Consider the following 26,866-nt stretch of genomic DNA (forward strand, 5'->3'; position numbering starts at 1 on the left):
TCAGAGAGGCTTGACCTTTACAACCGAGCCTTTACCAAGACACTTTTTATTTTGAATTTATTGTTCCTTCATCAAAGTAATATAATTTATGAAGCAGAGGTGACTTTTTTCATTTAAATGCTACTTAGTAGAACTGTATCCAAATTGATTTATTTTAGCTATGATTACATAATAGTACATAAAAATTAATGAAAACCATCACATGCTAAACTGTAAAAAGTGGGAAATTACTCCTTTTTTGAGCTGGAAGATTCATCTTCGTTGATTCTCTGTCCCTTGATATCCTTACCTGTAAACCTTATTTTGGAGGATATTTTGAGATACTTAGGAATACCGAGGAAGGAAGGTCTACATTTGTTGGAAGTTCACTTCCCAGAATGAGAGTGGTATATGAAAAAGATGGCTAGTTTAGAGAAACTTGTAGCTCAGCTACAACACAGGCTAAAAACAGTAGTGGCTCAGCAGATGATGGAGGCTTAAACTCTGTAGCTGAAGCCTTTAAGGTATATAGGTGTTCTATCAAGATGATTTGAGGAGCTTTCCATCTACAGCAAACTGAGAAACTGATACTAATAGAAGCTTGTACAGATCCCACTTCTGTTTTGAATTGAGCTACCTCTAGAACATCAATTAAGGGCAGCTGCTATCCAAAGCAGCTGTCCCCGCAGCTATTGATCAGAGAAGCCAAGTTACAAATAACTTAGCTACTGCAAATGACCCTGTGGTTCACTTTTTCAAATACATAGTCCTTGTGGTTTAACCTGACAGGTGACTGAGCATCACACAGCAGTTTGCTCCCTCCACCCCTTTCCCAGTGGGGTGAGGGAGAGAATTGGAAAAAATAAAATAAATAGAACTTGTGGGTTGAGGTAAAACTATTTACTATGATAGATAAAAGGATAATGGTTAGGACTATGTGTGTGTACATACATGTATATAACATGTATATAACAAATGATGCACAGTTGCTCACCACTCCATGACTGATGCTCAGCTATCCCCCCTCAAGCAGCAGAAGAGAGTGAGATGAATGCCTGTGCCCTTCAAAACTCCTCCCACTTGATACTATATGATATGGAATATCCCTTTGGCCAGTTTAAGTCAGCTGTCCTAATTCTGTTCCCTTCCAGGTACTTCAGCCATTCTCTATCAAGGTCTTGGCTCTGTATAACACTGCTTAGCAGCAACTATAACCACTGATGTGTTGTCAACATTGTTTTTCTCCTAGAACCAAAACATAGCATCATACCAAGCACTCTGAAGAAAACAATTACATCATAGCTGAAACTAAGGCAATGGTAATGAGCAAAAACCATTGCACTCTTTCAGTCTTCCTTAGAAATGTCAGTGAGTCAGTTACCCAAGGACTTACATGTTGATTTAATTTTGATGAATTAATTTACGTTCATTTAGAGTGCTTGGTGAATTCTTAGTTGTTCCTTCTTTGTGTTTAGACTGATCTCTTCAGTGCAGGGACAATTTCTTGCTGTGTATGATACCTGTATATGCAGACCTCAGAAACCTCAGAGTACTATTGGAATTCAGCATTATGTGGAAATAAAAAACAAGACATTTTAAAATAGCAGTAAAGGAGTTTATAGGAAAGAGCGATTTCTAGTCCTAGAAGTTTTGTCCGTGTGAATATATTGATTTTCTTCACTACAAACTTAGCTTGACCCTTTGCTGATAATCAGTGCTGGAGAAGGGAATTCACTCATACTAGTGCTTGCTTACTGGTAGCCTGAACACAAAATGCAGAGTCACAGTCTGGGTTTGTTTTATTTTTTTCTTTGTCCTGACAGAAAGATTTCGGGATTTACTGCTTCTACAGTCAAATCAAGATGCAGAGATTCTGCCCATCTTTCAGCAGAGGCGCTATCCCAAGTAAGTAACACTGTCTTGTGAGAGTTATAATCCGTATCTATTTGCAGCCAAGGAAGGCAAAGCATTTATAGCACTGTGCATGCTTTTGGTGTGAAGTGCTAAGGCAGAACTGTTACAGAATCACAGTCGCAAAGAGATTTTCAGTCTTTCAGCAGTATCAGGAAGAAGCAGACATGCTCTGCAAGCATGCCCAGCTGTCAGGGGGAGGTGGTGGCAGAGTGCAGACATTAAGCTGCCTGGATCAGTCTAGTGGAGCTTTGTTTCACTTGGCACTGTGTGTTGACATAGGCAGATGTTTTGTCAGGCTAATCCCTACTCTTCTCATCTGGGATTCCATCATTTGCAATGACAGATTCCCTTGGATTTTAACAGGCTCCCCTCAGAAAGACTACAAGCTCTAGAAAATATTTTTTGCTGCCATTTTTTTATAGATATACATGCGGGCAAAACAAAAAAAATCGTGTTGTGTGTTTTTTCATTGTGTAATTGTATTGATTCAGTCTCTTTCTCTTAAATTACATGCTTGAATGAAACAGTAAGCATTGCTTGCTATATTATTTTTAAAAAAACTGTGAATTTCAGTAAAGTCTTGGAAAAAAGCAGTGAGGGGGAAGGAAGAAGAAGAGATAGTCCTCACATTAATTGTGGCCACAGTGAGCCATGGAGGGAAGATTGTGTGGGATGAACAGAGGGAGGAAAAGGAAATATAAATATCTGGAGACAAGCCAGCAACAATGATGGCAATCAACAAAATTATTCATTTTAATCATCATTATTTTAATCATTAACTGGTTCCTCTAATACATAAGAAGCCAGTGGAGCTACTTGCTAAATACAGCTCTTAAAATCTTTTTTTGAAAACATTTTTTAAAGCATGCAGCAGATAGAGGAGCTGAGTGCTGTGAACTAGTCACCTCTTCACTGTAAATACTTAAAAATAAAAGCACTCAAGTGAATCCTCATTCCCAAAACAGTGAAACTTTTGCGTTGGCTTCAAGGGTGAAAGGATTCTATCCCCAGTTCTATTTTATGCATCACCTATTGTTATTGTTTTACTGGGCTGTCAGGGAGGTACAGTATATAAGACTCTTGGAGATACCTTAAGTTGTCTGACTGCTCTGCTTGTTTCATTAGGACTTCCATGTATTATTACCTTGGTCTTTCACCCATAGGAGCACTAGAATAGTAATTTCTCCATAGTAGTAAAAAGCTTTATTTAGCTTACATGTTTTCTCTCATGGTGTGGATGCTGTCAGACTAGCCTGAGAAGGAAGCTTATCCTCCTTACCTCTGTATAAATCATTCATAAGCTATCTGACTTTCCATGTTTATATGCAATTTATTGCTGATATTGTTGTCAAGTGCAGTATACTAGCATTATCAAATCTGTGGGGGAATGAGTATCTGTTCTTCGCTGCTCAGTCCATGTTACAGCTCTTTCAAGATCATACATGAAGCTATTTGAACTTACAGTGGACCTGTATATGAAATGATAAATGTTTTCAGCCACATTACTTGGGAAGATTGAGTGATTCCCATAATGCAAAAAGTGAGTTAAACTTTGGCACTTGATTGAAAGAAAATTTTGCGTATGTTGTTACAAACAATAGATTGTTGCTTATAGCATCATTAATCCATGTATATTTGCTTGCTTGCTTACAGAAATTCATTATATATTATACTTCATTTACAAGCTAGTTGAATACTGTTGACACGTCCTAATTTCCCTCGGGGTTCTTTTTCAAGTGAAATCCTTGTGTTCCGCAAGGGAGAAAACATGTTTATCTTCATGATATATTCCGTCTTATCCCCATTTCAGTTTTTCAATTGTGTGTTCATTTTCATTAAAAGATCAGTCAACAGAAATCAAGATAATGAACAGACAGATCTCATAAATGGGTGTTCCTTCATGGACTTCAGCTAAGCAGTCATCATTTGTACTATGTAAGGATCTGAGCAATAAGGTCATTTTAATGTGACCTTATTGGGGAACACAGGATGAAACCTGTAATGCTTAAGAATAACCTAAAGATATGGAAGGTTAAAAATAGAAGAGCAATTACAATAATGTTTTAGATGAATAGCCTGAATGAGCAAGGTTTAGTAGGTAGAATGAGCAAAAGTTTGCATGTATTTGAGTGACATGTAGCCAAAAGAAGGAGGTGGAAAAGGAAGACGATCAGTATCATCCAGGATATTCAGAGTTATAGTAGAAATATTAAAGGCAAAATGAGCCAAGTATAATCCATCAGTTTTGAAAGAAGTAGAAACTTTGGTCTTCTGGGCTGAATTACGTTCTTGTTATATTAAGATCCAAACTCCATCTCATGAAACAGCATGTAAATTTTGAGTATGTGTTTGTTCTCCAAGCTGTCTGTGCACTGGAATATCTGGAAGTAGTTTTCTAGCATATGCAATCATATTGTTCTGAATTTTTTTAGGTAAATATGTCAGAGAGTTATACTTTGCAGTCTTGGTTGATGCAGGAAGAAATGTCAGATCTTTTGATGACCCTGGTGTTTGTCTGAATTTATTCTGCTGTTGATGACTAACTCGAAAACCTGCTCTGATACCTGAGGCAGGTTATAGAGGACCCAGAGCTTACGAAGATTCAAGCTTGTAAAGCCACTTTGCACATCTCAGTGCTTCCTTGGCTTAGCTGTGTATGTTCACAACTAACATGGCAACTTGAACACCTGTTATCAGTGCAGCCCATGAGCTTAAATGGAGCACTCCACAGCACTTGCTTTTCATGTTGAGCTTGCAGAGTGGGTGTTCAGCATCATCTTGTGCTTCTTTCACATAACAGTGCAACTGTGTCTTGGGAAAACTGCAGTTATTAGGGAAGAGTTATGGGAGTATGTTCTCCCATAAATGCCTGCAGTAGAGTTTCATAATGAAACATACTGTACTACATGTAGTTGTAAGTTAATTACTGAACTTGGGGGAGAAGTCCAGTCCAGGCAAGTCTTATCCATATCTCAGGTGAGCTTCGGAAGATGAAACTGGAAATTACTGGACGCCTTGTTCACCTCATCAGGAAACTGCCTATCCACAGTAAAATGTGTGGTGGAGAAAATCTATTTCCTAGCTAAATGAAACCATTCCTGTCTGTGGGAATTGACGTTCCAAACACTAAGAATAAACCTGCAGCTGTGGGCAGCCAGGCAGGCAAGGGCTCACGTCTGCCTCCAAATGGTACCACTTGGGAAGAGCCTCAGACCAAATTGCAGACATGCTTGCAGCTTGCTTTTGCATTCCCTCACCTCCATGAGCCTGCAGTGGACCCTGAGGTGGGCCACACAAACACACTCAGGCCTATCAACAAATTGAACAGGTCTTATCCTGACCAGTCACTTTGACAGCAAGCATTAAGACTCGTAAATCTCTTAAAGGACCTTTTAAAAACATCACCCTTCAGGTATTTCCACAGGAGTTTTCCTGAAGCTGAAATCAAGCTTGTACATTGCCTGTTTGCCTGTTTAGCCCAAGAGTTTCATACTGTTTATCACATGAATTTACTCATAAAATGCAAAAAATGCTGCAGTACTGATGCAGGTTGCAGAAGGTTGGGTCTTAAAATGTTGTAATGCCCATTATCAGGCTCAGCATGCAGCACTGAGCTTAGTGCCAGCAGCGTGTGCCCAAGTTACGGACTGGCACCATGCTGATTTCCACTGTCAGACTGTGTTGTGACCTTGAAGTTAGCTGGTCTGTCAGAAGGGAAAAAAAAGAACAAAACACGAAATGTTAGAAGTCTGAGAGTAAGAAGTTAAGTTGTTAGGTTAAAAGGGCAGGAGTGAAGCCAACACTGCACAAAACTTCCAGTAATTTCCCAGTATTTAAGAGGAGATTATAAAACAGGAGGAAATCCAACTTTTTACATGTGCAGATAGTGATAGGACAAGTGAGAATGTCTTTAAACTAAAGGAGGGAGATTTAGATAAGATGTCAGGAAAGTTTTTCACTGAGAGGGAGGTGAGGTGCTGCCCAGAAAGCTGTAGGTGCCCCATCCTTGGAGGTGCTCAGTGTCAGGCTGGATGGGGCTCTGGGCAGCCTGATGTAGTGCTTGCTCTAGTGGTTGGCAGCCCAGCCCAGCCCACAGCAGGGAGGTTGGAACTTGATGATCTTTGAGGTCCCCTCACTGCCCAAAACATTCTGTTATTCTGTGAAAACTCTGCTTGTGAGGACTGGGTCACAAGTGCTGTTGGCATTAAACCATTTTAGCAATTTTCTCTATTTTTTTTCTCAAAAGTGACATGAGATTGCAGATGCATTTTTTTTTTTATTTTCAAGATACTACCAAAGTCCTCAAAGATGTGTGTGGTTTTTTAGAGGAATTATTTGCTTTTTTTTCCCCCTCAGAAATATTCATTCCTATCTTCTGTGGGTTTGGTGGAAAAGTGATTGGATGATTCACCCTGTAAGATTTTAAGAACAGAAGGAGCTGTTATGTTCTAGCTAATTTGAGTCCCTTCTAAACATGAGCGATAGAGCACTGACTGATAATCCTTGCAGTAAGGTTCAACCAGATCGTAAATTTAGAAAGACATCTAATCTTCAAATTGAGACATTAAAACAAGAAAACTCCTAAACCTTTAGATCCACTTGCTTCAGTTGCTTCATGTATGTATAGCATGAATTTCTTTAGCATCAGTTTCCAGTCTGCCATTTCATTATAGGAAGCTCTACAGGAACTGATACCTCCATATGGGTGGTTAGAGGTCATTTAAAAACACAACCTTCTCTTGAACAAATTGAATAGATAAACTTTGTTGCAGGGCAAAGTTCTATAATAGCTTATGCTCTCTTTTTAAAACTTTGCCTTTTTTTTTTTTTTTTTTTTTTAAGAAACATGGAGGGGAATTAAGTATTTTCTTTTACTTTCTTTAATGCTCATATACAGAAGTAGCAGTACTTCTTTTTAGATAATTGAAAAATGACTGAAGCTGAACACTGTATTAATATTTAACTGTAATGACAAGATGTTAAACTTCAGAGAAAAAAAAAAGAACTTAGAACCTAGAAGGTATAATAATATAAAAGAGTATTCCAAATATATTTAATTTCCATCTGTCATAAACTTAAAAGGCTTTCTTTGTCATATATCTTTCATAAATTAAGATAGACTTGGTGTGCATGTAGCAAAATACTGGTCATTTTCATGTCACAAAACACAGAAAATCCCAAACCCTTACCTTTATATATATTAGGCTCAAATGCATATCTCTGAAGGTCATCTTTGTTAAGGTGTTGAAATTTTTAGCTCAAGCAAAGCCAAATGATGTTATTCAATTCTCATCATGGACCAGTCTAGACAAATAGGCGGCTGAAACTTAGTGCCCTAAACTGTTGTGCCATCTGGCTCCCAATTGCTACTCATTTTAATGATAATGGATCTGTGATGGATTTGTGCCAATTTACTACAGCTTGAGATCGGAGCCAAGAAGCTTCTAAAATTTCATAAATAATACCCCAGAAATAAATGTTTTATCTTATTTGTAACTGTCTTGAGAATGTTTTTCCTTTTAGCTAGAAAAGTAATTTGTGGCTAACCAGAAAAAGCAATGAGTCCTGGCATGTGGCTCCTGGAGGTTACAGTGCATAAACGTCACATCTGTGGAGGTTCCACTGGCATCCCAGATTTACTACTCAGGAGTAGTCAGCAAGATCGTGTCCTAGAAACCCAGCTCAGTTCACATTAGAAGCAAAGGCAACATCTTTCTTAGTGTTGAGCAAGGGCTAAGAGTATGGCTTATGCCTTCGTCACTCACTCTTCATTATAAGGCAAGTTTTACAATTTTTAAAAAAGGAGTCGAATTTTAACAGTGATTTTCTAAAATTGGGTTTCTGTGAAGTGCTTTACAAAAGGTATTCACTGTTGTTACAGAAATAGAAATACACCAGAAATAGGAATCAGGTCTTCTGCTGTCTTTTCTGATTTGTGCAGTTGGCTCTTTCACATAAAATAGTATTCATCCTGTTTCCAGCTACAAAAACACATGGTCTGCCCATATTGCTGAAATCACATGGGAAGATACCAATGAAGGAGTTTTTCAGTAGTGCCCACACAAGCAGTACAGTGCTTTGTGTACTGTACTAAGTGCTCCAAGCGTGAAAATTTCTGTTTTTGAACTGCTGCAAGATTTATTGCAAAATGCAGGCTGGAAGCTAACTATCTCACAGCAGCACTGAGCACTCAGTAAGCCTGAGTCTCAGGGAACTCAGAGCATTTAGATTGATTAAGTGATTAAAAAAAGATACCTGCTGAAGGAATCAGCAGTGGCATTTAAATAAGCTCAACATGTTTATAAGGAAGAATGTTTTGGGGTGCTTTTTTAGTGGTTTGTGGGGGTTTTTTGGCTCTAACCTTTCACCCATTTTCGTTTTTTTACACTGGCCTTTCAGTAATATCATGTTATTCTGTATAGTTTGTTGTCCGGTGCAGAATTGAGTTGCATGAAACAACAAAATCTCCACTGCAAGAAAAGGATATTTTCTTCTAATTTGGGATTTTTACCAAATGGCACAAACAACAGTGACAGCAGGATAAAGGCTGGTAGCTGTTTATAAAAACAGCAATCATGTTGTAGAAGTAATCATGTCAACAAAAATGCAAATATTGGCTTGGTTTTCTTGAAACCATAAGGAAAGTGGAAAGAAGGAGGACTGTAATTCATTCTGTATGTTTGAGCTATGATCCTACAAAGAGATATGTGGACATATCCAAATAATATCAAGCAAGGACAACTTGATATCTTGCAATATTTATAATGGTACATTAAATTCAAATATGGGTCATCTATTCCTTGAGAGAAAGGCTTTATTTGTTATAGTATCAGTGCAATGCCCCAGTAAGTTCTAGTGCAAAATAAAGACACTTTTGTTCTGTTTCCAAAGGCCTTGAGTTCAAGTACCAACAGTGTAGAGGCATTCCCTTAAAGTAGAAGGGAATTTGCTGCACAGACTTAACTTGAAATTGAAGAAACTTTGAAGAAACAAGTACAGATCTTTCAGAAGTAGAGATGTGGGGAAAAACTTGTATCTTCTGAGAGTTTGGTGCAACATACATGCAAAGTTGATGCTTTGTGTGCATATTATACTCTCTTTTGAGTACTAAGCAGTCTACATTTCAAGTTCGACTTAGCTCTGTTTATCATAGCATAGCTGTGGTTCATTAGCAGGCATGATCTGCTTTATGCAAAATATTGCAGTGCTCTCAGTTGGGAAGTTGACTGAAAATAAAAGATTCCTAAACCTTTCAAAATTACCTAGGATATTGTTTTGTTCAAAGCAAATGGTAGAAGACGGAATGTTGCAGCTGGTTTTCATTTTGCTTTTTAGGAGCATGAGCACAGTCCTTGATAAACCCTGTTGATTTAATCAATATCTATCTGCCCTCTACTGAGCAGCAGTGTGAAACTATGTGGGATTAACTGCCACCAGATATCTTGAAGGAAGTTTTTTTTATGCAGCTCGAATAGAAGTGATAGTAGTTTGGTGCAGAAAATATTAGTAGGCTTCTTTGATTCATTATGCAAGAGAGAGTTTCAGTGATCCCTTCTGGCCTCATATCCAGTTTTATCAGTTTTAAATATAATGGTTTACAGTAGTTGAAAAAAAAAACCTAGTTTCACAATTACCGTAGGTACAGAAATCCAATCACTGGGTTCTCTGGAGAGAAAATCAAATGCGAATGAATCGTGGTTGTTGACAGTAGTGACTTCCTCCTTAAGTCCATGAACAAAAGGAAAGATGCATTCATTCACTCCTATACACCTACCTGCACATTAGCAATTTAATTTGTGGCCTCTTGCTTTCAGCATGTGACCGCTGAAGCTGAGTTTTACATAGAACCTGTCAAGGAGCCAGCATCTTTTGTTGGTGCTTTGTTAGTCTTGGTGAAAAAGGAAAAGATGTGAATTCCAGTTACAACAAAGAAGTGAAAAGGAGAGAAAAGAAAGATGTGAATTCCAGTTAGAATAAAGAAGACAGTGGGCAATATTATGCCCCTAAAGATGTTAAAGAAATTGGAAAGGAAAAAGGAGCTGCTTACTGTGTCTTCCTTTGAATTTCATATAATTTCATATAACATACAACAAAAACTGTATTTCCTGGTGTCTAATGAGGGCAGAATTATAGCAATGCTCTGTTCTGACTCTTGCCCAAACAAGGTTTGAAGAAGCAGGAAAGCTGTGAGATCAGTGTCTCAGCTGTACCACCAGTCCCCTTCAAACCACTTAATGCTTCAGAAAACAGAACACACTGGTGCTGCCTCAGAGGTAGCAGAGCAAGTATAAGCTCTGCACAAGAGCAGAGGAGAACATGAACATTCAAGCCAAAGGAGATAGTTAAGCTTGCAGCATAAAATTGACAGGGATGCTCTTTTCTCATCAGGACATGAGCCTAAATTTCAGTTTCATCAACCTTTTGACAGTAAGCTCTGATGGAGTGGTTCAGTTCTGGGTGCCAGGCTCCTTTATATACGTGAGATACTACACAATTATTTTTCATGCAGTATTGCACTTGAAGCTCTTGGTGCTAATCAGAAACAGAGAGAGAGATGCCTTGATCTAACAGCCATCCTGTACCTTCTCTGAGAAATGAATAGGAGCTCTGGGCTGTGGGATGTCTACCAGGCCACGCCGGACTGAGCATCGTCAAGTAAACACATACATCAAGCACACTTCATTGAGGAACGTGCCTCAGCATTGAGGCTAGAACTTTGCTCAATAGTCTCTCTCAAGTCTTAAAAACTGGCTGTGATAGAGAATTCATTTCATCCCATAGTAAGTTATTGCAGCAGTTAATTATCTTCAATCACTGGGACAGGAGTTTGCTCCTGGGAGATGGTGCCTAGTAGGCCAGTCTTGCCCAAAGGAAAATTCTTCTACATCCACGTCAAGTGGTTTGCAAGAAACACAAGTGTTTTTGAGCAGCCAGACAGCCAGCAGCTGGAAAACATTGTTAGCAGCTGCAGAGCAGCAACAGCCCGTGATATTAGCTGCCAAATCCGTTCTGAGTGTTGCCTAATCAGCTAGCTCAAGCTGCTTGTGACTAGTACTGGAGACTGAAGTAGATAAATCCTAACACAACAGCAACTTAAATACAAGATCTGTACAATTATTGCATGGGGAAGATAAATTGGGTGATACTCAGAGATCCTGGTGGCTGTTTTCTAATGAAAGAAGTGTGTGGGTTATAGATTTGACAGAAAATTACTAGTGTAATTGTCTGCACCTGAAGTGAGGCGTTGCATGTGCTGAGTGAGGTGACCCACAGTACTTCTTCCTTGGTATCGTAAATGTAATGACATTTTTTCTCCCCTCAAAGCAATGGCAGAAGCTGAGATATAGGCACGAATTGGAAAGAAGAGATACTGAGATCATTTATTTTAAAGCCTAATAGTTTTCATGTAACAGTGTATTTCCCTTCACTGTTTACCATATTTTTAAGGCATAAAACAACTTTTTAGATGTACTTGGCACCAGTGGGGTTGCATCTTGAGAACTGTGTTCAGTTTTGGGCCCTTAATACAAGAAAAACATTGAGGCCTGGGTGTGTGTCCAGACAAAGGCAGTGAATCTATGAGGTGTCTGGAGGACAAGTCTTAAGGGGAGCTGATGAGGGAACTAGGATTGTTCAGTCTGGAGAAGAGGAGGCTTAGAGGAGACCTTATTGCTTTTCAGAACTCCTTGAAGGAAGGTTTTGGTGGGATGGGGATCAGCTTCTTCTCCCAGGTAACGGGAGATAGGATGAGAAAAAATGGCCTTAAGTTGCACCAGAAGAGGTTCAGGTTGGATATTAGGAAAAATTTCTTCTCAGAAAGAGTGGTTAGATGCTGGAATGGACTGCCAAAAAAGGTGGTGGGGTCACCATTCCTGGAGATGTTCAAAAGAATATGAAGATGTGGCACTGAGGCATTTGGTTAGTGGGCATGGTGGTGATGGATTAATGGTGATCTTAGTGGTCTTTTCCAACCTTAATGATTCTGTGATTCTATAGTATTGTTTTCTAAGATTGGAATGTTTACAGTGTAATTACATCCTGTTTTAGATAAATCACCATTAAAAAATTGAGTTTCTTAATTATACTGCTACCACTTTGCTCAAGTATTTCTGAAGTTCTTTCGAATAGACTGAATTGTCCTTTTTTACATGGGTAAGTGAACAGTGTTTGAAATGTGACCATTTACTTGCAGGGTCTTCTTCAAAATAAGGGCATTTACAACCCCTCAAAAATCTCAAGCTATTTATCATATAAATAATTTGTGTGTGTGTGTGTATGTGTGTGTGTGCCATATTGTGCTGCTTTAACTGAGATGAGAAAAGTCACGTGTGTGTAATTTCATCATGCGAAGGAGTCATAAACTTGCTATTCTGGGCATTTAGGCACTGTAAAGATGAAACTGTGGTCAGTTCATCATCAAGAGTATCTCCTACCATTGCAAAGTTTTCAAAGTGAGTTTTCTGCTAATCATTTCATCAGTAGGAGTTTGAAGTGTATTAGAGAGATCTCACTCATTTTGCTCAAGTCTAGGAAATAAACACTTCATTCAAGCTGATACATGACAAAATCTGTGAGGGTTGTGAACCAAACTCAAGCTCTCCATAACAATTCAGAATAAGCAGGAGAAAAGGCTGCAGTGTGCCCGAAACATTTAGTTAAGGGATTCTGTAGACAATTCAGTGGCTGTGCCACTGTTTCTGAGTGGGAAAGGCAGGTGCTGCTGTCTAGAAGGATCATGGCTGATCTGGGGAGTGTAAAAGTCTCTGGTTACATATTCCATTTACATTCAAGTGAAATACTGTACTGCATTCTCTCCAGGAGAAAATTTTGGGTGAAAGACAGTCGTTACATTCTTGCTTATCTATCAGCCCTGTTTTGTTCCAAGGAGAGGACAGGAAATTTTGCTTGAGCTCACATGTGTCAGAATTGCTGATGAACTTAAGAAAAAGCTCTGTATTTGAATTTGGTGTCTGAAGGGCTTGAAAGGAAGTGGAATGCTGCTGGATATTGTGTGATCTGAGTGGGAGGAGGAAAAGAGAGAAGGAAGGAAGGAGAGACAGATGCAGCTTTCTATTTTGCATGCAGTCCACATGTTACATGAAGAAAGACACCTTAATTCAAACGAACAGGTGTACCTTATGAGATCAGCAGAACAGAATTTAATGAGCTTTTTCAGCTTTATAAGGTTCTAATTGTAATGGGAGCCTGTAGGCACTTATGTGACAGGCAAGAAGTGCTGATATAGACTGACAACATGAGATCCTTCTGTCTTCTGTTGGGGTTGAGGGTTTAAGGAGTGTCTGGCTAATTTATTTGCTGAGCTCTCTATTCCCTGGAGAAAATAGGCTAAGTCTGGTGTCCCCAAGGCTTCTTTCATCCAGGGAGCCATTAGCATGCACTTGAGCATCTCATTCCAAGCTGTAAATGCAGCAGAAGGGTTGTCCCCAAGGGCTCAGTCCCTGCTTCCCTCTTTCAGAATCAGCAGAAGTGGCACTTCTGAGGTGGGAAACTAACTTTCACTGCCCTATTTGCAGCAGCAGTTTCCTTTTTGAATGTGTGGGTTGTTTTGTTCTGATTTTAACAATATGCATTTTATTTTCTTCATATGATTAAATAATGGGAATCAGCTCTGTAGTAGTTAATAGTACAATTTTCTTGGTGTAGAATTGCAGCTCTCTTACTTTAAGAGACAGATGTAAATGGTGGTTACCAAAATTTGGACTGCCTTTCTGAAGTCATTTGATAGGAAAATAGAGCAAGTTGGCTGCAAATAACTCTAAGAATCATCAGTAGACCTTAAGAAATCCATTCCTCTGCTCATTGCCTGTGCAAGCAGTACATGGCCAGATGAACCCCCCTTCCTTGGATTAACTTTGTTATTAATTATTTGGCCCTGCACTCAGATTCTGGCACTAGTGAATAACATCTGCACGGAGTGGAAATATTTTGGCAATTAAAAGCCAATTAAATTTGACTTTTTCCCTCTTCTATCCATCTTATGATGTCAAAAGTGAAGACTTATGACTGAAATATTTAACATCTATTTTAAAAAAGTGTTTCATTTTTGTAAAATGGTGGTCTGTTTTTGTCTGCACCAAAGGTGGCTTCATGGATGATGCTTCAAAGGACACTGCCCATAACAATTGTTCACAGAAAAAAAAAAAAGAAAAAGAAAAAGAAAAACAAATGTGCTTCTAAATTATGTGTGGTTTCATTATCATTGCGTCACTAGTGGTTAAAAAAAAACCCTGCTCAGTCAAGTGCCATGTAAGGTCAACCAAAATGATGAAACAGAATTCACAGGTAAATTACAGGACTGAAGCTTTTATCTGAAGTCATTTTTATCCTTTCTTTCATGTTTGGCTTGCCAACAGTTCTCCAATGAGATATGAAGCTATCAGTTTAAGCTGTGTATCTGAGAGGTCCACAGATAATAGCTGTCACTAGAAAAAAACATAAAACAAGGAAATTCTAGAAACAGTCCTGCATTGTTTCCCTTCCTTTCATTTACTTATTAAATAGTGTCATCTATATATTGATAAGGTTTTTGACCACTGTAAGAGATGTTTCTCCAGGCCTCTTAGCCTTTTAATGAGGTCATTGTTGCAGTGCTTTGCAGCGTTGGAGAAATAAACAGAATTATTCCTGTGTATAAGTTAAATACTTTCACACAGTGTCAAACTGACATGCCTGTATTCTCCTGGGGAAAGAATGGCAGAGAACTGGATTCGTCTGGGGTCTTTAAGTCCCAGCACAGCACTTGAGCTGCCACATTCATCCTTTCTCTTTGTGTTCTTTGTAAAGTTCTTGCTAAAGAGGAAAGAGTCATTTTTAATTTGGGACCTCTGCGCACTTCCACAACAGATAGAGCAGCAATAGCATTAGAAATATGTGATGATTTAACAAATGGTTGGTGAATGCAGCCATTAGGAAAAACATCAATGCAATTTCAGAATCTCTGTATTCACCTGCCAGCCTGATTTTTACTTTATGGTTTGTTAAAATCGCAACTGCTTAGGAAGCCCTTAAGCAGAAAGAAAGTGGTATGTGAAACACCTACCTCAGCTGATAGATACAGAATGGGCTCTGCAAAGAATGGCGTTGGTAGATTCACAGAACCTAGAGCGCTGGGATTTCACCCATTCCGTACTCCTCATGTCTTCTGTTTACTTGCAAATCTAAGTACCATACCAGGAATAATAGGAAAAAGTAGGCTTGGATAGAATCTGTATTCCGTATTTGCTTGATAGTATCTCTTTCAATTCTGCAGAATAAAATTGAGTCATGGGATTTCAGTAGCATTTTTGCTACATTTTTGTCCTTGAACCAAACTATTTTGCAGCTGGACTTGATGGTCTTTATGGTCTTTTCCAAGCTGAGCAATTCTGTGATGCTGTGATTCTATCTTTTCATAAAGAGTTTATCAAATTATCATCTAAATAAGAATCATAGAATTGCTTGGGTTGGAAAGGACCTTTAAACATCATCTAGTCCAACTCCCCTGCAATGAACAGAACACCTACAGCTAGATCAGGTGCTCAGACCCCTGTCCAGCCTGACCTTGAATATCTCAAGGGATGGGGCATCCATCACCTCTTTGGGCAAAATACTGCAGAATACTGCATAGTATATTAAAATGAAGAGAAAAATATATATATATCAATCACTATCAGCTAGAAACCAGTGAATAATTCTTAAGCAGACAATTTAAAATTGAGTGAGGTATCACATATGCAGCAATTCATCTTGGGACCTGTTGTTTTTAATATCTTAATGACTGACAAGGAGGAAACTGTAAACACCAAGTTAATTAAATGCTCATATGGTATTGGGACAGGGAAGATAGTGCAATGCAGAGCAGATGGATTGAAGCTTCTGAATGATCTGGCAAATTTCAGGAGGTGTGCTGAAGTAAAGTAAGATGAATCAGATACCTATTAAATTAAGCTCATGGAAGTTGAGAAAGTGTTGCTGCCTTATTACACCAAAATGAAGTGTATAGCTGAAAAATTGAATGACATTCTGGAAATGACAGTGGATCAGGGAGACTATTAAAAGTCAGGACTACTTCTGTTCCTCTCAGACCCATCAAAACTGGCATTTGAGGTCAGACCTGGGGCACAGTTCTGTGATCCGCATTTTACAATGACAAAGAACATGACAGGGATAAGCTTAACCAGCGCAGAGCTGCAGGATGCTGATTTTATGCAAGAAGTCTCACAAATCAGATTTTCTGTGTGTCTCCTGAGTGACAAGACCAGTCATACACGCTGTGATTTCTCTGTATATTCATAGAACTTCACAGCGCCTGGTCAGTAGAAACTGCACTTGGACCTACAGCAAAAGCCCCAGGGTACCTTTCTCTGAGACTCTGAATCTGTGCCAGATGTGTTCCGCAGTGATGTCCCGCCTCTGCTCTTGCCATTTCATCACAGTGCCCTACAGCAGTGTTTTGCAAACAGCAGGTTACAACCTTCACTATATTTATGAAAAGCAAGAGTGAGGCAGGCTATGAGACAAATGCTCTATTTGAAGTGCCTAGAGTGAGTTTAAACATGGTCCTTCCACTCTTTCTCTTGCAAAGTCTCTTGCTCTTCTGTCTTGGTTGGAGTCATCTTTTCTCTCTCAGCTTTTTAATAGAATTTCATAGAAATGCTAACAATAAGATTCTCTTTGTTATCATGTACCCTCTTAAGGTACACAGAAAGATAAGAGCATGAAGAAATATCAAAATTAAAGGGATTAAAAATGCTTTTTGATTAACCCAAGAGACCAGAGGGTGGTACAGGCACATCTTTGTATGTCTAGAAAGGTAATAATGATGACACTACCAGCTATGAATAATTATGCCATTATATAGAGCCTTGGCAGGACTGAAATTGGAATACTGCAGACAATAATGGGCCATTCACTTTAAACAGAACTCAAAATGAAAAGTTGGAGCCTATTCAGAGAAAAACAATGAAGAGGTCAAGATGTTCAGGGCTGGATTGAGCTCATCTGTGATGTAATGCAGTATATGCTCCAGTAGCTTGATAAGCTTCTGCTTGTGAGCCTCTATATAGATTCATCTATAGGCTTATACTGACTTCAGAAATTCCTTCTGCAAACAGTGATCTCATCCTTAATCTGCTATTTTATTGTGTCTGTGTGTGTGTGGTTCACTCTAGCTTTTGACAGGTGTTCCTTCTTTCTATTTAGCTTAGCCAGTTCTCTATATTACTTTCCACATAAGAAGCTGCCCATCTAAGGAAATGAGCTTGTCTGACTATCACTGAACATCTGGAAGCCATTTGAAGTTGCTTTCTCAGAATTTTGCAAACCTCATTTCTCTACAGTCTGAGCAATATTTAGAAAACTTCTTTGTAGGCTTTCTGACAGAAAGCATCTCTGTTCAACCAGATATGATTTACATACTCCCAAACCAGTAATCATTTTCTTTATGCTTCATCCCTGATCACAGCAGTGAATTGGAATCGGATGATCTTCAAGGTCCCTTCCAACCCATTTTATGATTCTCTGTAGCTCCCCTGAAGGAAACCTATTCCTATAGGCACATTAACAGTCCTGTTTAGGATATAAGGCTCACAGAGAGCATCTTTCCTTAAAGGAAGTGCAGTTGTGAGAGACTTCTTTACAAATGGAGTTTTCCAGAGAACAGATAGGCTTATGACTGAACTAAATTGCTTTGCTTACCCATTGTACATCCAAAGACAGAGAAGAGGTAGCAGCAGCAGCACATGGCAGTTTTTTCTCTTGGGGATATTGTATTTCTGCTCGGTTTCGCTATATACTGAGGAGTCCATTTTATTCCAGGACTGACTGCTTCATTGTGACTGCAGAATTTGTAGTGTGATTTATTCTTCTTCATTTTGTTCTCCTTACTGCTGTCAGTTTTAATTCGTTATGTCTACTCAGTGCAGTCCAGAGAGCCTAAGTGGGCTGCTTGTGAATGGATTGGGATCTGCCTGGCCTTGTCTTTGGATTGATCTGCTGCCAGCTCTGTCTTCCAGAACTCCGGCCAGCTTCTTCTCAGAATCACAGAATCACAGAATCACTAAGGTTGGAAAAGACCTATAAGATCATCCAGTCCAACCATCCACCTGTCACCAATGGTTCTCATTAAACCATATCCCTCAACACAACATCCAAACGTTCTTTGAACACCTCCAGGGTCGGTGACTCCACCACCTCCCTGGGCAGCCCATTCCAGTGCCTGACCACCCTTTCAGAGAAGTAGTATTTCCTAATATCCAGCCTGAATCTTCCCTGGCGAAGCTTGAAACCATTCCCTCTAGTCCTATCACCAGTTACACGAGAGAAGAGGCCGACCCCCAGCTCGTTACAACCTCCCTTCAGGTAGTTATAGAGAGCAATAAGGTCTCCCCTGAGCCTCCTCTTCTCCAGACTGAACAATCCCAGCTCCCTCAGCCGCTCCTCATAAGGCCTGTGCTCCAGACCCCTCACCAGCTTTGTTGCCCTTCTTTGAACACGCTCCAGGGCCTCAATGTCTTTCTTGCAGTGAGGGGCCCAGAACTGGACACAATACTCAAGGTGCGGCCTCACCAGAGCTGAGTACAGGGGAACAATTACTTCCCTACTCCTGCTGGTCACACTGCTTCTGATACAAGCCAGAATGCCATTGGCCTTCTTGGCCACCCGGGCACACTGCTGGCTCATGTTTAGCCGAGCGTCAACCAACACCCCCAGGTCCATTTCCTCTACACAGTCTTCAAGCCATTCCACCCCAAGCCTGTAGCGTTGCTTGGGGTTGCTGTGGCCAAAGTGTAGAACCCGGCATTTGGTCTTATTAAACCTCATCCCATTGGCTTCAGCCCAGCTCTCCAGCCTGTCCAGATCTCTCTGTAGGGCCTCGCTACCCCCAGGCAGATTGACACTTCCAGCCAACTTGGTGTCATCTGCAAACTTACTGAGGGTGCACTCAATGCCCTCATCCAGGTCATCAATAAAAATATTGAAAAGGACAGGCCCCAGCACCGACCCCTGGGGAACACCACTCGTGACCGGTCGCCAGCTGGATTTAGCTCCATTGACCACCACTCTCTGGGCTCGACCCTCCAGCCAGTTCCTTACCCAGCCAAGAGTGTACCTGTCCAAGCCACGGGCTGCCAGCTTCTGCAGGAGAATACTGTGGGAGACAGTGTCAAAGGCCTTGCTGAAGTCTAGGTAGACTACATCAACAGCCTTTCCCTCATCCACCAGGCGGGTCACTAGATCATAGAAGGAGATCAGGTTGGTCAAGCAGGACCTACCCTTCGTGAACCCATGCTGGCTAGACCTGATGCTCCAGTTGTCCCGCACTTGCCGCGTGATCTCCCTCAAGACAATCTGCTCCATAACCTTCCCTGGCACCGAGGTCAGGCTAACAGGCCTGTAGTTCCCCGGGTCCTCCTTACAGCCCTTCTTGTAGATGGGAGTCACATTGGCAAGCCTCCAGTCTTCTGGTACCTCACCAGTCAACAAGGAGCGCTGATAGATGATGGAAAGCGGCTCGGCTATCACCTCCGCCAGTTCCCTCAGCACTCTCGGGTGAATCTCATCCGGCCCCATGGACTTGTGACAGTCCAGTTGGAGTAGAAGGTCTCTGACCGTTTCCTTCTGAATCATGGGTGGTTTAGTCTGGTCTCCAGCCAAGACCACCTGGTCGAAGAGTGGAATATCCTGAGGATAACTGGTCTGACCTTTAAAGACAGACGTAAAGAAGGCATTCAGGACCTCTGCCTTTTCTTTATCCTCAGTAGTCACATTCCCGGCTTCATCCAGTAAAGAATGGAGATTCTCCTTAGTCCTCCTCTTACTGTTGATATATTTGTAAAAGGATTTCTTGTTTCTTTTTATTCCAGTGGCCAGGTCGAGCTCGAGCTGGGCTTTCGCCTTTCTGATTTTCTCCCTGCATATCTTAACAACTTCTCTGTATTCTTTCTGAGTTGCCCGTCCCTTCTTCCACAGGAGGTAGATTCTCTTTTTCTCCCGGAGCTTCAAGAATAGTTGCTTATTCATCCACGCCGGTCTCCTTCCCCGCCGGCTCATTTTGCAGCTCAGGGGGACAGCCCGCTCCTGCGCCTGTAAGACTACCTTCTTGAAGAGCAACCAGTTGTCTTGGACCCCTTTACCCTCTAAGACTGAAAGACTTCTCGCCTTTTGTTTCTGCATCTTCATGTCTAGGGCTTCAGTTTCTGCTTGTCATCCTTGGGATTTGTCAGTCAACTTTTCTTTCCTCAGGCCTAAGGTGTATTGAAGCTTGGCTGGAAAAGACTACAGCAGTGTGGATGTCCTCTTTCAGTGATTTTCCCTCCCCCCAGTCTACTCTGTCATGTAAAGTACTTTAACGTTTGATACAATATGTGCTTCTTATATATATATATGTGTGTGTGTGTGTGTGTAAGTGCAAAGCAGCTTTCATGAGAGGCTACTACATCTCTTGTATATACTGTCAGGCTGTCCTGAGTCCTAAACCCTAATGGAAATATTTGTCTACTTTCCTTTTTTTATTGTTTATTTTAATAATAACTTGAAAATACCTGAACACTGGCTGAGGGGAGCGTGGTTTACCAAGGGAGGAAAAGGGCCTAGTGCTAATGTCATCACTCCTTGTGAGAAGGATCCGTGCATTCTGCTAGATGGCATCTCTGAAGCAGCCACCCAAGCCAACAGTATAGTTTAGAAAAAACTTCCTCTAACTATTACAATAAACAGAAAGTCAAATATTGAAGTTAATTACTTTGAATCAGAAATACTTCTTGCAGTGAGATGGGCAGATAACTACAGTGGTGGCATTGAATGAGTTGTGGAGAAACCTGGCTGACATGTTCAGCCTGGTTGGAGGTATTGGTCTGAAGCAGCTTCTTATCACTCAATGATACAACAAAGTAAATTTTCAACAGACAAGTTAAAAATGGGTGCTGCAGCCACTACAAATACTCCTCTTTTAATTTTACTTCATTATCTGGAACAGAATTGGTAGGAAACAATTTTCAGAAAGGCACGGTGCCTCACCAAAGTTATTGTCATTATTAAGGAAATAAGTGGCAAATTGGATTTCTTCTTGTAATAAAATTAAATAATTTGTGATCTTTAATCAAAGGAATACTTTTTGGAAACATTGTATAAAAATGACAGTTAAAAAGGCTGCCATGGAGGAGAATTAATGTAACATTAATTAAAAATATTGAACCAGGAATTTGGTACAGAAAGTACATGTACTTCTTTGAGAGAACAAAGTTGTTTGAATATATAATTATACTTGATTGCAATTTTCATACTGATTTTACAGACGTTTTTAATGAGGTAAGTGATGGTCCAAACTGATACTTCTGTGATAGTCAGCAAGGAGTGATAAGAAATACAGGCTATTCATAAATATTTTGGGGCAATTTTTAGGCAGCTTTACTCAGTTTTGATGAAAAAGAACTTAGTCTGAGGGAAGGCAGTATTAAATTACAGTTTGCCTTCAGATTGCCATAGAAGTCCTGAAGAGGAAAGAGATATACGTGCTAGGATGTCTGTCAGTAATGTATCTATTCTCTGTTGCTTCAGTGGAAGTTTTTTTTCTATGCTTTTTTGAAATTTTCATTCATTGTTACCAAGTTTTTCCCCCTCATCCATCCTCCTCAGCTCTGTGATAGATGTCCAGCTCCCCATTGGTGCTTGAATAACTGTTACTGCTGTTTAGCTCCAGCCTGCTCCAGTGAGAGTCTCCTTGAACCTGCACTGTGTCTCAGAAAACCATGAATCTTGGTTCAAGGTTTGCAGACTGAACTTTGTTCATTAAAGTGTAGATATCTGCATTGCTCTTTTGTTTTCTTACCTTAGTCATCCTGCCTTCAACATACTGCATTTTATTATTTATATTATTCTTCAGTCATCGCTGGGCCTTGAGGATATAAGCTGAACAACAGTTGATCTTGTTCTGTTACACCCAACCAAGGAGAAATAAATGAAAATGAGTGGTTTAAAATCCAGTGCCTTTCTAAAACTTGGAAGAAAAAGAAATTGTCATGTTACTATGAGAAGAAAATCTAATGACAGTTGATTCTTTGTGGTTTAAAGGCATATACTTTGTCAAAATTTGCTGTTGCACCAACAGATAAAAGAAGGCATTTCTCTAAGAAAAGGAAAATCCTACAAGCTTGAATGTACTTTAAAAAATATGATGTTATAAAGAAAAATAATGTATGCAATCAATCAGAAATTAACCTCAAGATTTTTTAAGCAAGATATGCCTAATGAAAACTGAATTCAAATAATACGCAGTCTTGTGCAAAATAGTATATAAAATTAATTGAACCCACTGGGTTCTAGAAGCTTGTTAGTCTAAGGGACTGCTGTTCTCAGCAATGAAAACATCATCCTTCACAGTGTCAGAAGATCACATGAGAATCTCTGATCTCACATGCCAGATGTCACATTTTCTTACCCTTAGAAGCTGCAAAAGGCATCATAGTTTTGGATATCCATCCAAACGAAGGATGATATATTTATATACTTCGTTCAGTGTTGGTTCTTCAGCTTTAAAAGGATATTGATACTGAAATTCTCTCAATAATCATAAGCGTTCTGGAAGCATAATGTCAGAGTGCATGCTTTATTTGTTGAAGTTTAAATGACATGAAGTGTCATATATTGACTTCAAAAGATGAAGTATCTCTGTGGATTTTTGCTGCAGAAAATGGTTGAAAAACACTGATTATAGTGTCTTTGAAAAGTAAAGGAATGTAATTTGTTGTATCTAGGTTTTTACTGAAAACTACAAATTGAACCCTTGGCTCTAAATATGTCTAAACACTTCAGTGATCTGCTTTGCTTTCTACAAACCCAGCATATGAAAGATTTGCTCATATATAAGTTTCAGAATTGGATAATTTCCAGTAATTCATCTGTATTACCGTGCATCCAGATGCACACAGTCACACAGCAGAGGCTGCCCTCACCAAACCAATGCAAACTTGAACTGGAAACAACAGATGGATGCAACCAGACAGCAGAATTCAGGGCAACAGCATGACAGTACTGGGCCAGAATATCACTGAGCTGTGTCCAGCATGCCAGCAGCCTCACTGCTGTAAACTCCTGTTTTATTGGTTTTTAGGTACTAGGGAAGCAAGAATACATAAGGAATTTGGTGGGAGATAGATAATGAAATAGCTCTGCAGATGTTTACAGAATTCCCTCCCAGGCACGAAGGGCAGTGTGGGAGGAAATGAAGGCACTTGTCAGAATATTTATCATATGGGGGTGGAGGCTGGTGCTGTGGGTTATCAGAGGGAGGTGATGGCATCTCATTGGTGCATCGGCAGGGAGGGGAGTTGCAGTAGCAGAGCAGGAGACAAATTCAGCCATCAGAGTTGATTCCTTGGACTTACGCTGGCTTTGGCTCAGCATAAGTTTCTGCTACCACTTTAGTTCTGTGTGCCCTTCAGCTGCTGCTCAGAGCAGGACTATCTCTCAGATCCTCTTGAGCTGAGCCACTGCAGTCAGTGGGCATACAGCTCATCCTACCCTGCGTACATTATCCTGCCTCCATCTCTTTTGACTCCAGGAGACTTATTCAGTATACTTATACAAAGGTATCTACCCTTAGATCATAGCAGGAAACTGAATACTGCTCCAAGGATATCAAATCTCATTCTGCTTAGGGAAGTCCTTACTTTTTTGACATTACTAACAGTTTTGCCATAGACTTAAATCAGATGAGGACTTCACTCTCTGCCTAATGCAGTACTTAATATCCAGGCATTTTGTTCAGCTTCCAAATGCTGAGACTTTAATTAACATTTCCTACAAATTCTTCGTTAGGCTTCTATCCATCTGTTATCCCTCTAATATCCTTGATAATGTCTCACAATAACTCCCTAAGCTACAATGTGAAGTTGAGCAATGAGCTGCAATATAGGGAGTAAACTTTTCTCAGGACACCCTACAGCAGTGCATGGCACTGTCATCCAAGTTGAACAGATGTGGAGAGGTACCTCCACACATCCCTGTGCAGTTCCTTTCAGAAGAGAATAACAAAAGTCACAAAAGTAATGCAGCTGCCTGGTCGTGGTCACCAAAACCATGTCTGTTAGTTTAGGGAAAGCCATGTGGTAATGCACTTGCATTGCCCTGTTAAAAAAAAAAAAAAAAAAAAATCTGTCTTGGTGCTTGCTGGGATATTTCTGTTCTACCATACTGTAGAATATGTATGCTTTAAATAGAAAGTATGTTCACCATCTATCTTTTTAATATGATGCTCTGCTGATTTTTGTGATATATCCTGTTTTGAAGGGCTTTTTTCTTTTTTTTTGTGAACTGAAAAGTTGTGCCAGGATTACTGAAAGCACTCAAAAGTCTGGAAATGAATGTATGTGAAAAGAACAACTTGTTATTTGAATAAGTTTGCCTGAAGGGGAATTGCTAAACTTTTACTAAAATTCCGTTCCCTTCCTTCATGTTAATTAAATTAAAGCTTAGGGGGAGACCATAATATAGTATCTGGGATGCAACTGAAGAAACAAGAAGTCATCTTATCTCCCTTGGCTTGTCTGTCTTTTTACTGAAGCTTTGAGATTTCATTTATAATAATGAACTGCTTTTATTCAGAACTCTGCATTTCTACCAAACGAAATGAAGAGCACTTTGACAGGAAATGCAAGTTGCATAATCTTTGCAGGAGCCCATGACTGAATCCGTGCTTCATTCTTCATTCTGCTGCTTGATATGGCATCAGATTTCTTCTTCTGTCTTGAAATCTAGAGAAGGGCCACTAAGATGATCAGAGGGCTGGAGCACCTCTCCTATGAGGAAAGGTTAAGGGAGTTTGGCTTGTTAATCTTGGAGAAGAGAAGACTTAAGGGAGACTGCATTGCAGTCTTCAGTACTTGAAGGGAGCTTACAAGCAGGAGGGGGACCAACTTTTTATGTTGTATGATAGGGACAGGGCAAGGAGAAATAGCTTTAAACTAAAAGAGAGGAAATTTAGGATTTAGGTTAGATTTTTTTTTTTTTAACGCAGAGTGTGGTGAGCTGCCGGAGCAGGTTGCCCAGAGAAGCTGTGGTTGCTCCATCTCTGGAGGCATTCTAGGGCAGGATGGGATCCAGTGCAGCCTGAAGTGATGGCTGGCAATCCTGTCATGGCAGGTCAGTTGGAACTAGATGATTTAAGGTCCCCTCCAACCTAAGCCATTCTATGATTCTACGAATCAGTATTCTCAAGCAGCAGTTAACACAATAGCAGTAGTTTTCCTGCTTTTTCGTTGATTCGCACAATTGGAAGCAGTGACTTCTGGCTCTTCTGTGCTGGGCCACATGCAGGCACAGCAGGAGGCCCTTGGCTCCTCTGACTCATTTGATGTCCAAACAACTGCTCCTCACCCCCTTGTCGGAAGAACCAATGGGCAGAAAGAAATATTTTGCAGGCCAGACCTGGCTAACAGGCCATGAACTGGAGCAATCTGATCAAAATACATGTTTATTTGAGGCTTGTTTCTTGAATTTCTGGCATGAAATAGAGCACATGCTTTTCTGGTTTAGAGTGACCGTATCAAGTTTTGCATGTTTCAGTTTATGAACGCTTCAGTAATATTTAATGTCACTCAGATTTTCCACGGGTTTCTTAGTCCCATGTGAGGTCAGGAATGCGTACTTCAGATGGTCCTCAAGCAGACCTGAGTGCATTGTATGGCATTCGTGCAATTTATGACTGTAGTCACATCAGCCGTGGTCATTTCTGGGAAAACTGTACTTTGCTTGTTTGCTTTTGCTTTGTTTGCTTGTTTTCACAGAATCACAGAATTGCCAGGGTTGGAAGGGACTTCAAGGATCATGAATCTCCAACCCCCCTGCCACACGCAGGGCCACCAACCATTCCACCTAATGCTAGACCAGACTGCCCAGGGCCCCATCCAATCTGGCCTTGAACACCTCCAGGGACGGGGCATCCACAACCTCCCTGGGCAGCCTACCCTCACCACTCTCTGTAAAGAATTTCCCCCTGACGTCCAAACAGAACGTTGCCAACAAAATATTGGCTTTAAGTCTGTATATAGCAATGAAAGTGTTTCATGTGTGAAATGCAAGAAATTGCCCTCAGGGCTATGTTTATGCCCTAAGTGCCTTTCAGGAGTGATTCTCCGAATTTTACCAGCTAGGCAGGGTCTGTTTAGGGCACATGTATCGGCGGTATGCCAGGACTGGCAGTGGGCTTCAGTGGCTGTGCTTGGTAATTCAGTACAGAGTTTGATCTTCTTGCCCAACAAATCACACACAGATACACATCAGAGACCCATAACATTCATAGACTTATCTCAAAATTTCCCTGGACCAAATTCCTGTCAGAGTATTTACCTATTTTTCTACATTGCCCCTGCTGTTTATTTAAATAAGAGATGCCATTTTACCTCTTCAAGTTGAACAATAGTGCAATATGGAGAAGATCTCTTAAAAAAGCTACTGCTGCAGTGTCCTTCAGCAGTGCTCCCATTTCATTTGTGGAAGATAAACCCTTGGTAAGCAAATGGGAAATGAAGTTTTATGTAACAGGAATCATTTCATGAGAAGACATTAAAATTCTGTTTATACTTTATGCACACATCCAGTTAAGTTTTTCTTGGCCCCATTATGCAAATGAATTCATCTGTCCTAACTCAGGAATTAATTAGTTTTTCTAGTATTCTCATCATGCTGGTACTAACATACTAACACTGAAAGAGTTTTAGATTCTCCAAGATAACGTTTGTAGAATACTGTTCTGACTTCAAAACATAAAGACTGAAATAGGAATAAGCATATTTAGGGATTGATGAGTTATGAAATTATACTAATCTGTAACTATTACTGGCACTTGTGATGCATTCTGATACTAGGTGTGATAGGCTGACTGTCTTCCTCTCTCCATTTAGAACACCAGGAGCCAAGGAGGAGATTATAAGACAGAGTATAGATAGGGATAAGACCCTTTACCTCCAAATCCATC

At 40.2% G+C, this 26,866-nt stretch overlaps 1 protein-coding gene across 11 annotated transcripts in view; it reads left to right on the forward strand.

Annotated features, from left to right (window-relative positions):
- NOX4 (NADPH oxidase 4) overlaps nt 1-26,866 on the forward strand; it is a 116,905-nt gene that overhangs the window by 65,450 nt on the left and 24,589 nt on the right. For all 11 annotated transcript variants that reach the window (XR_016463435.1, XR_016463436.1, XR_016463437.1 and 8 more), the window contains one exon: nt 1,803-1,884. Coding sequence is in view for 7 of the 11 variants with exons in the window: in XM_031612407.2 (XP_031468267.1) it covers nt 1,803-1,884 (82 nt within the window). In the remaining 4 variants the exon portion in view is untranslated. The remainder of the gene's footprint in view (nt 1-1,802; nt 1,885-26,866) is intronic.

This window comes from Phasianus colchicus, chromosome 1, assembly GCF_987193195.1.
Source record: "Phasianus colchicus chromosome 1, bPhaCol1.hap1.1, whole genome shotgun sequence".
Taxonomy (NCBI): Eukaryota; Metazoa; Chordata; class Aves; order Galliformes; family Phasianidae; genus Phasianus; species Phasianus colchicus.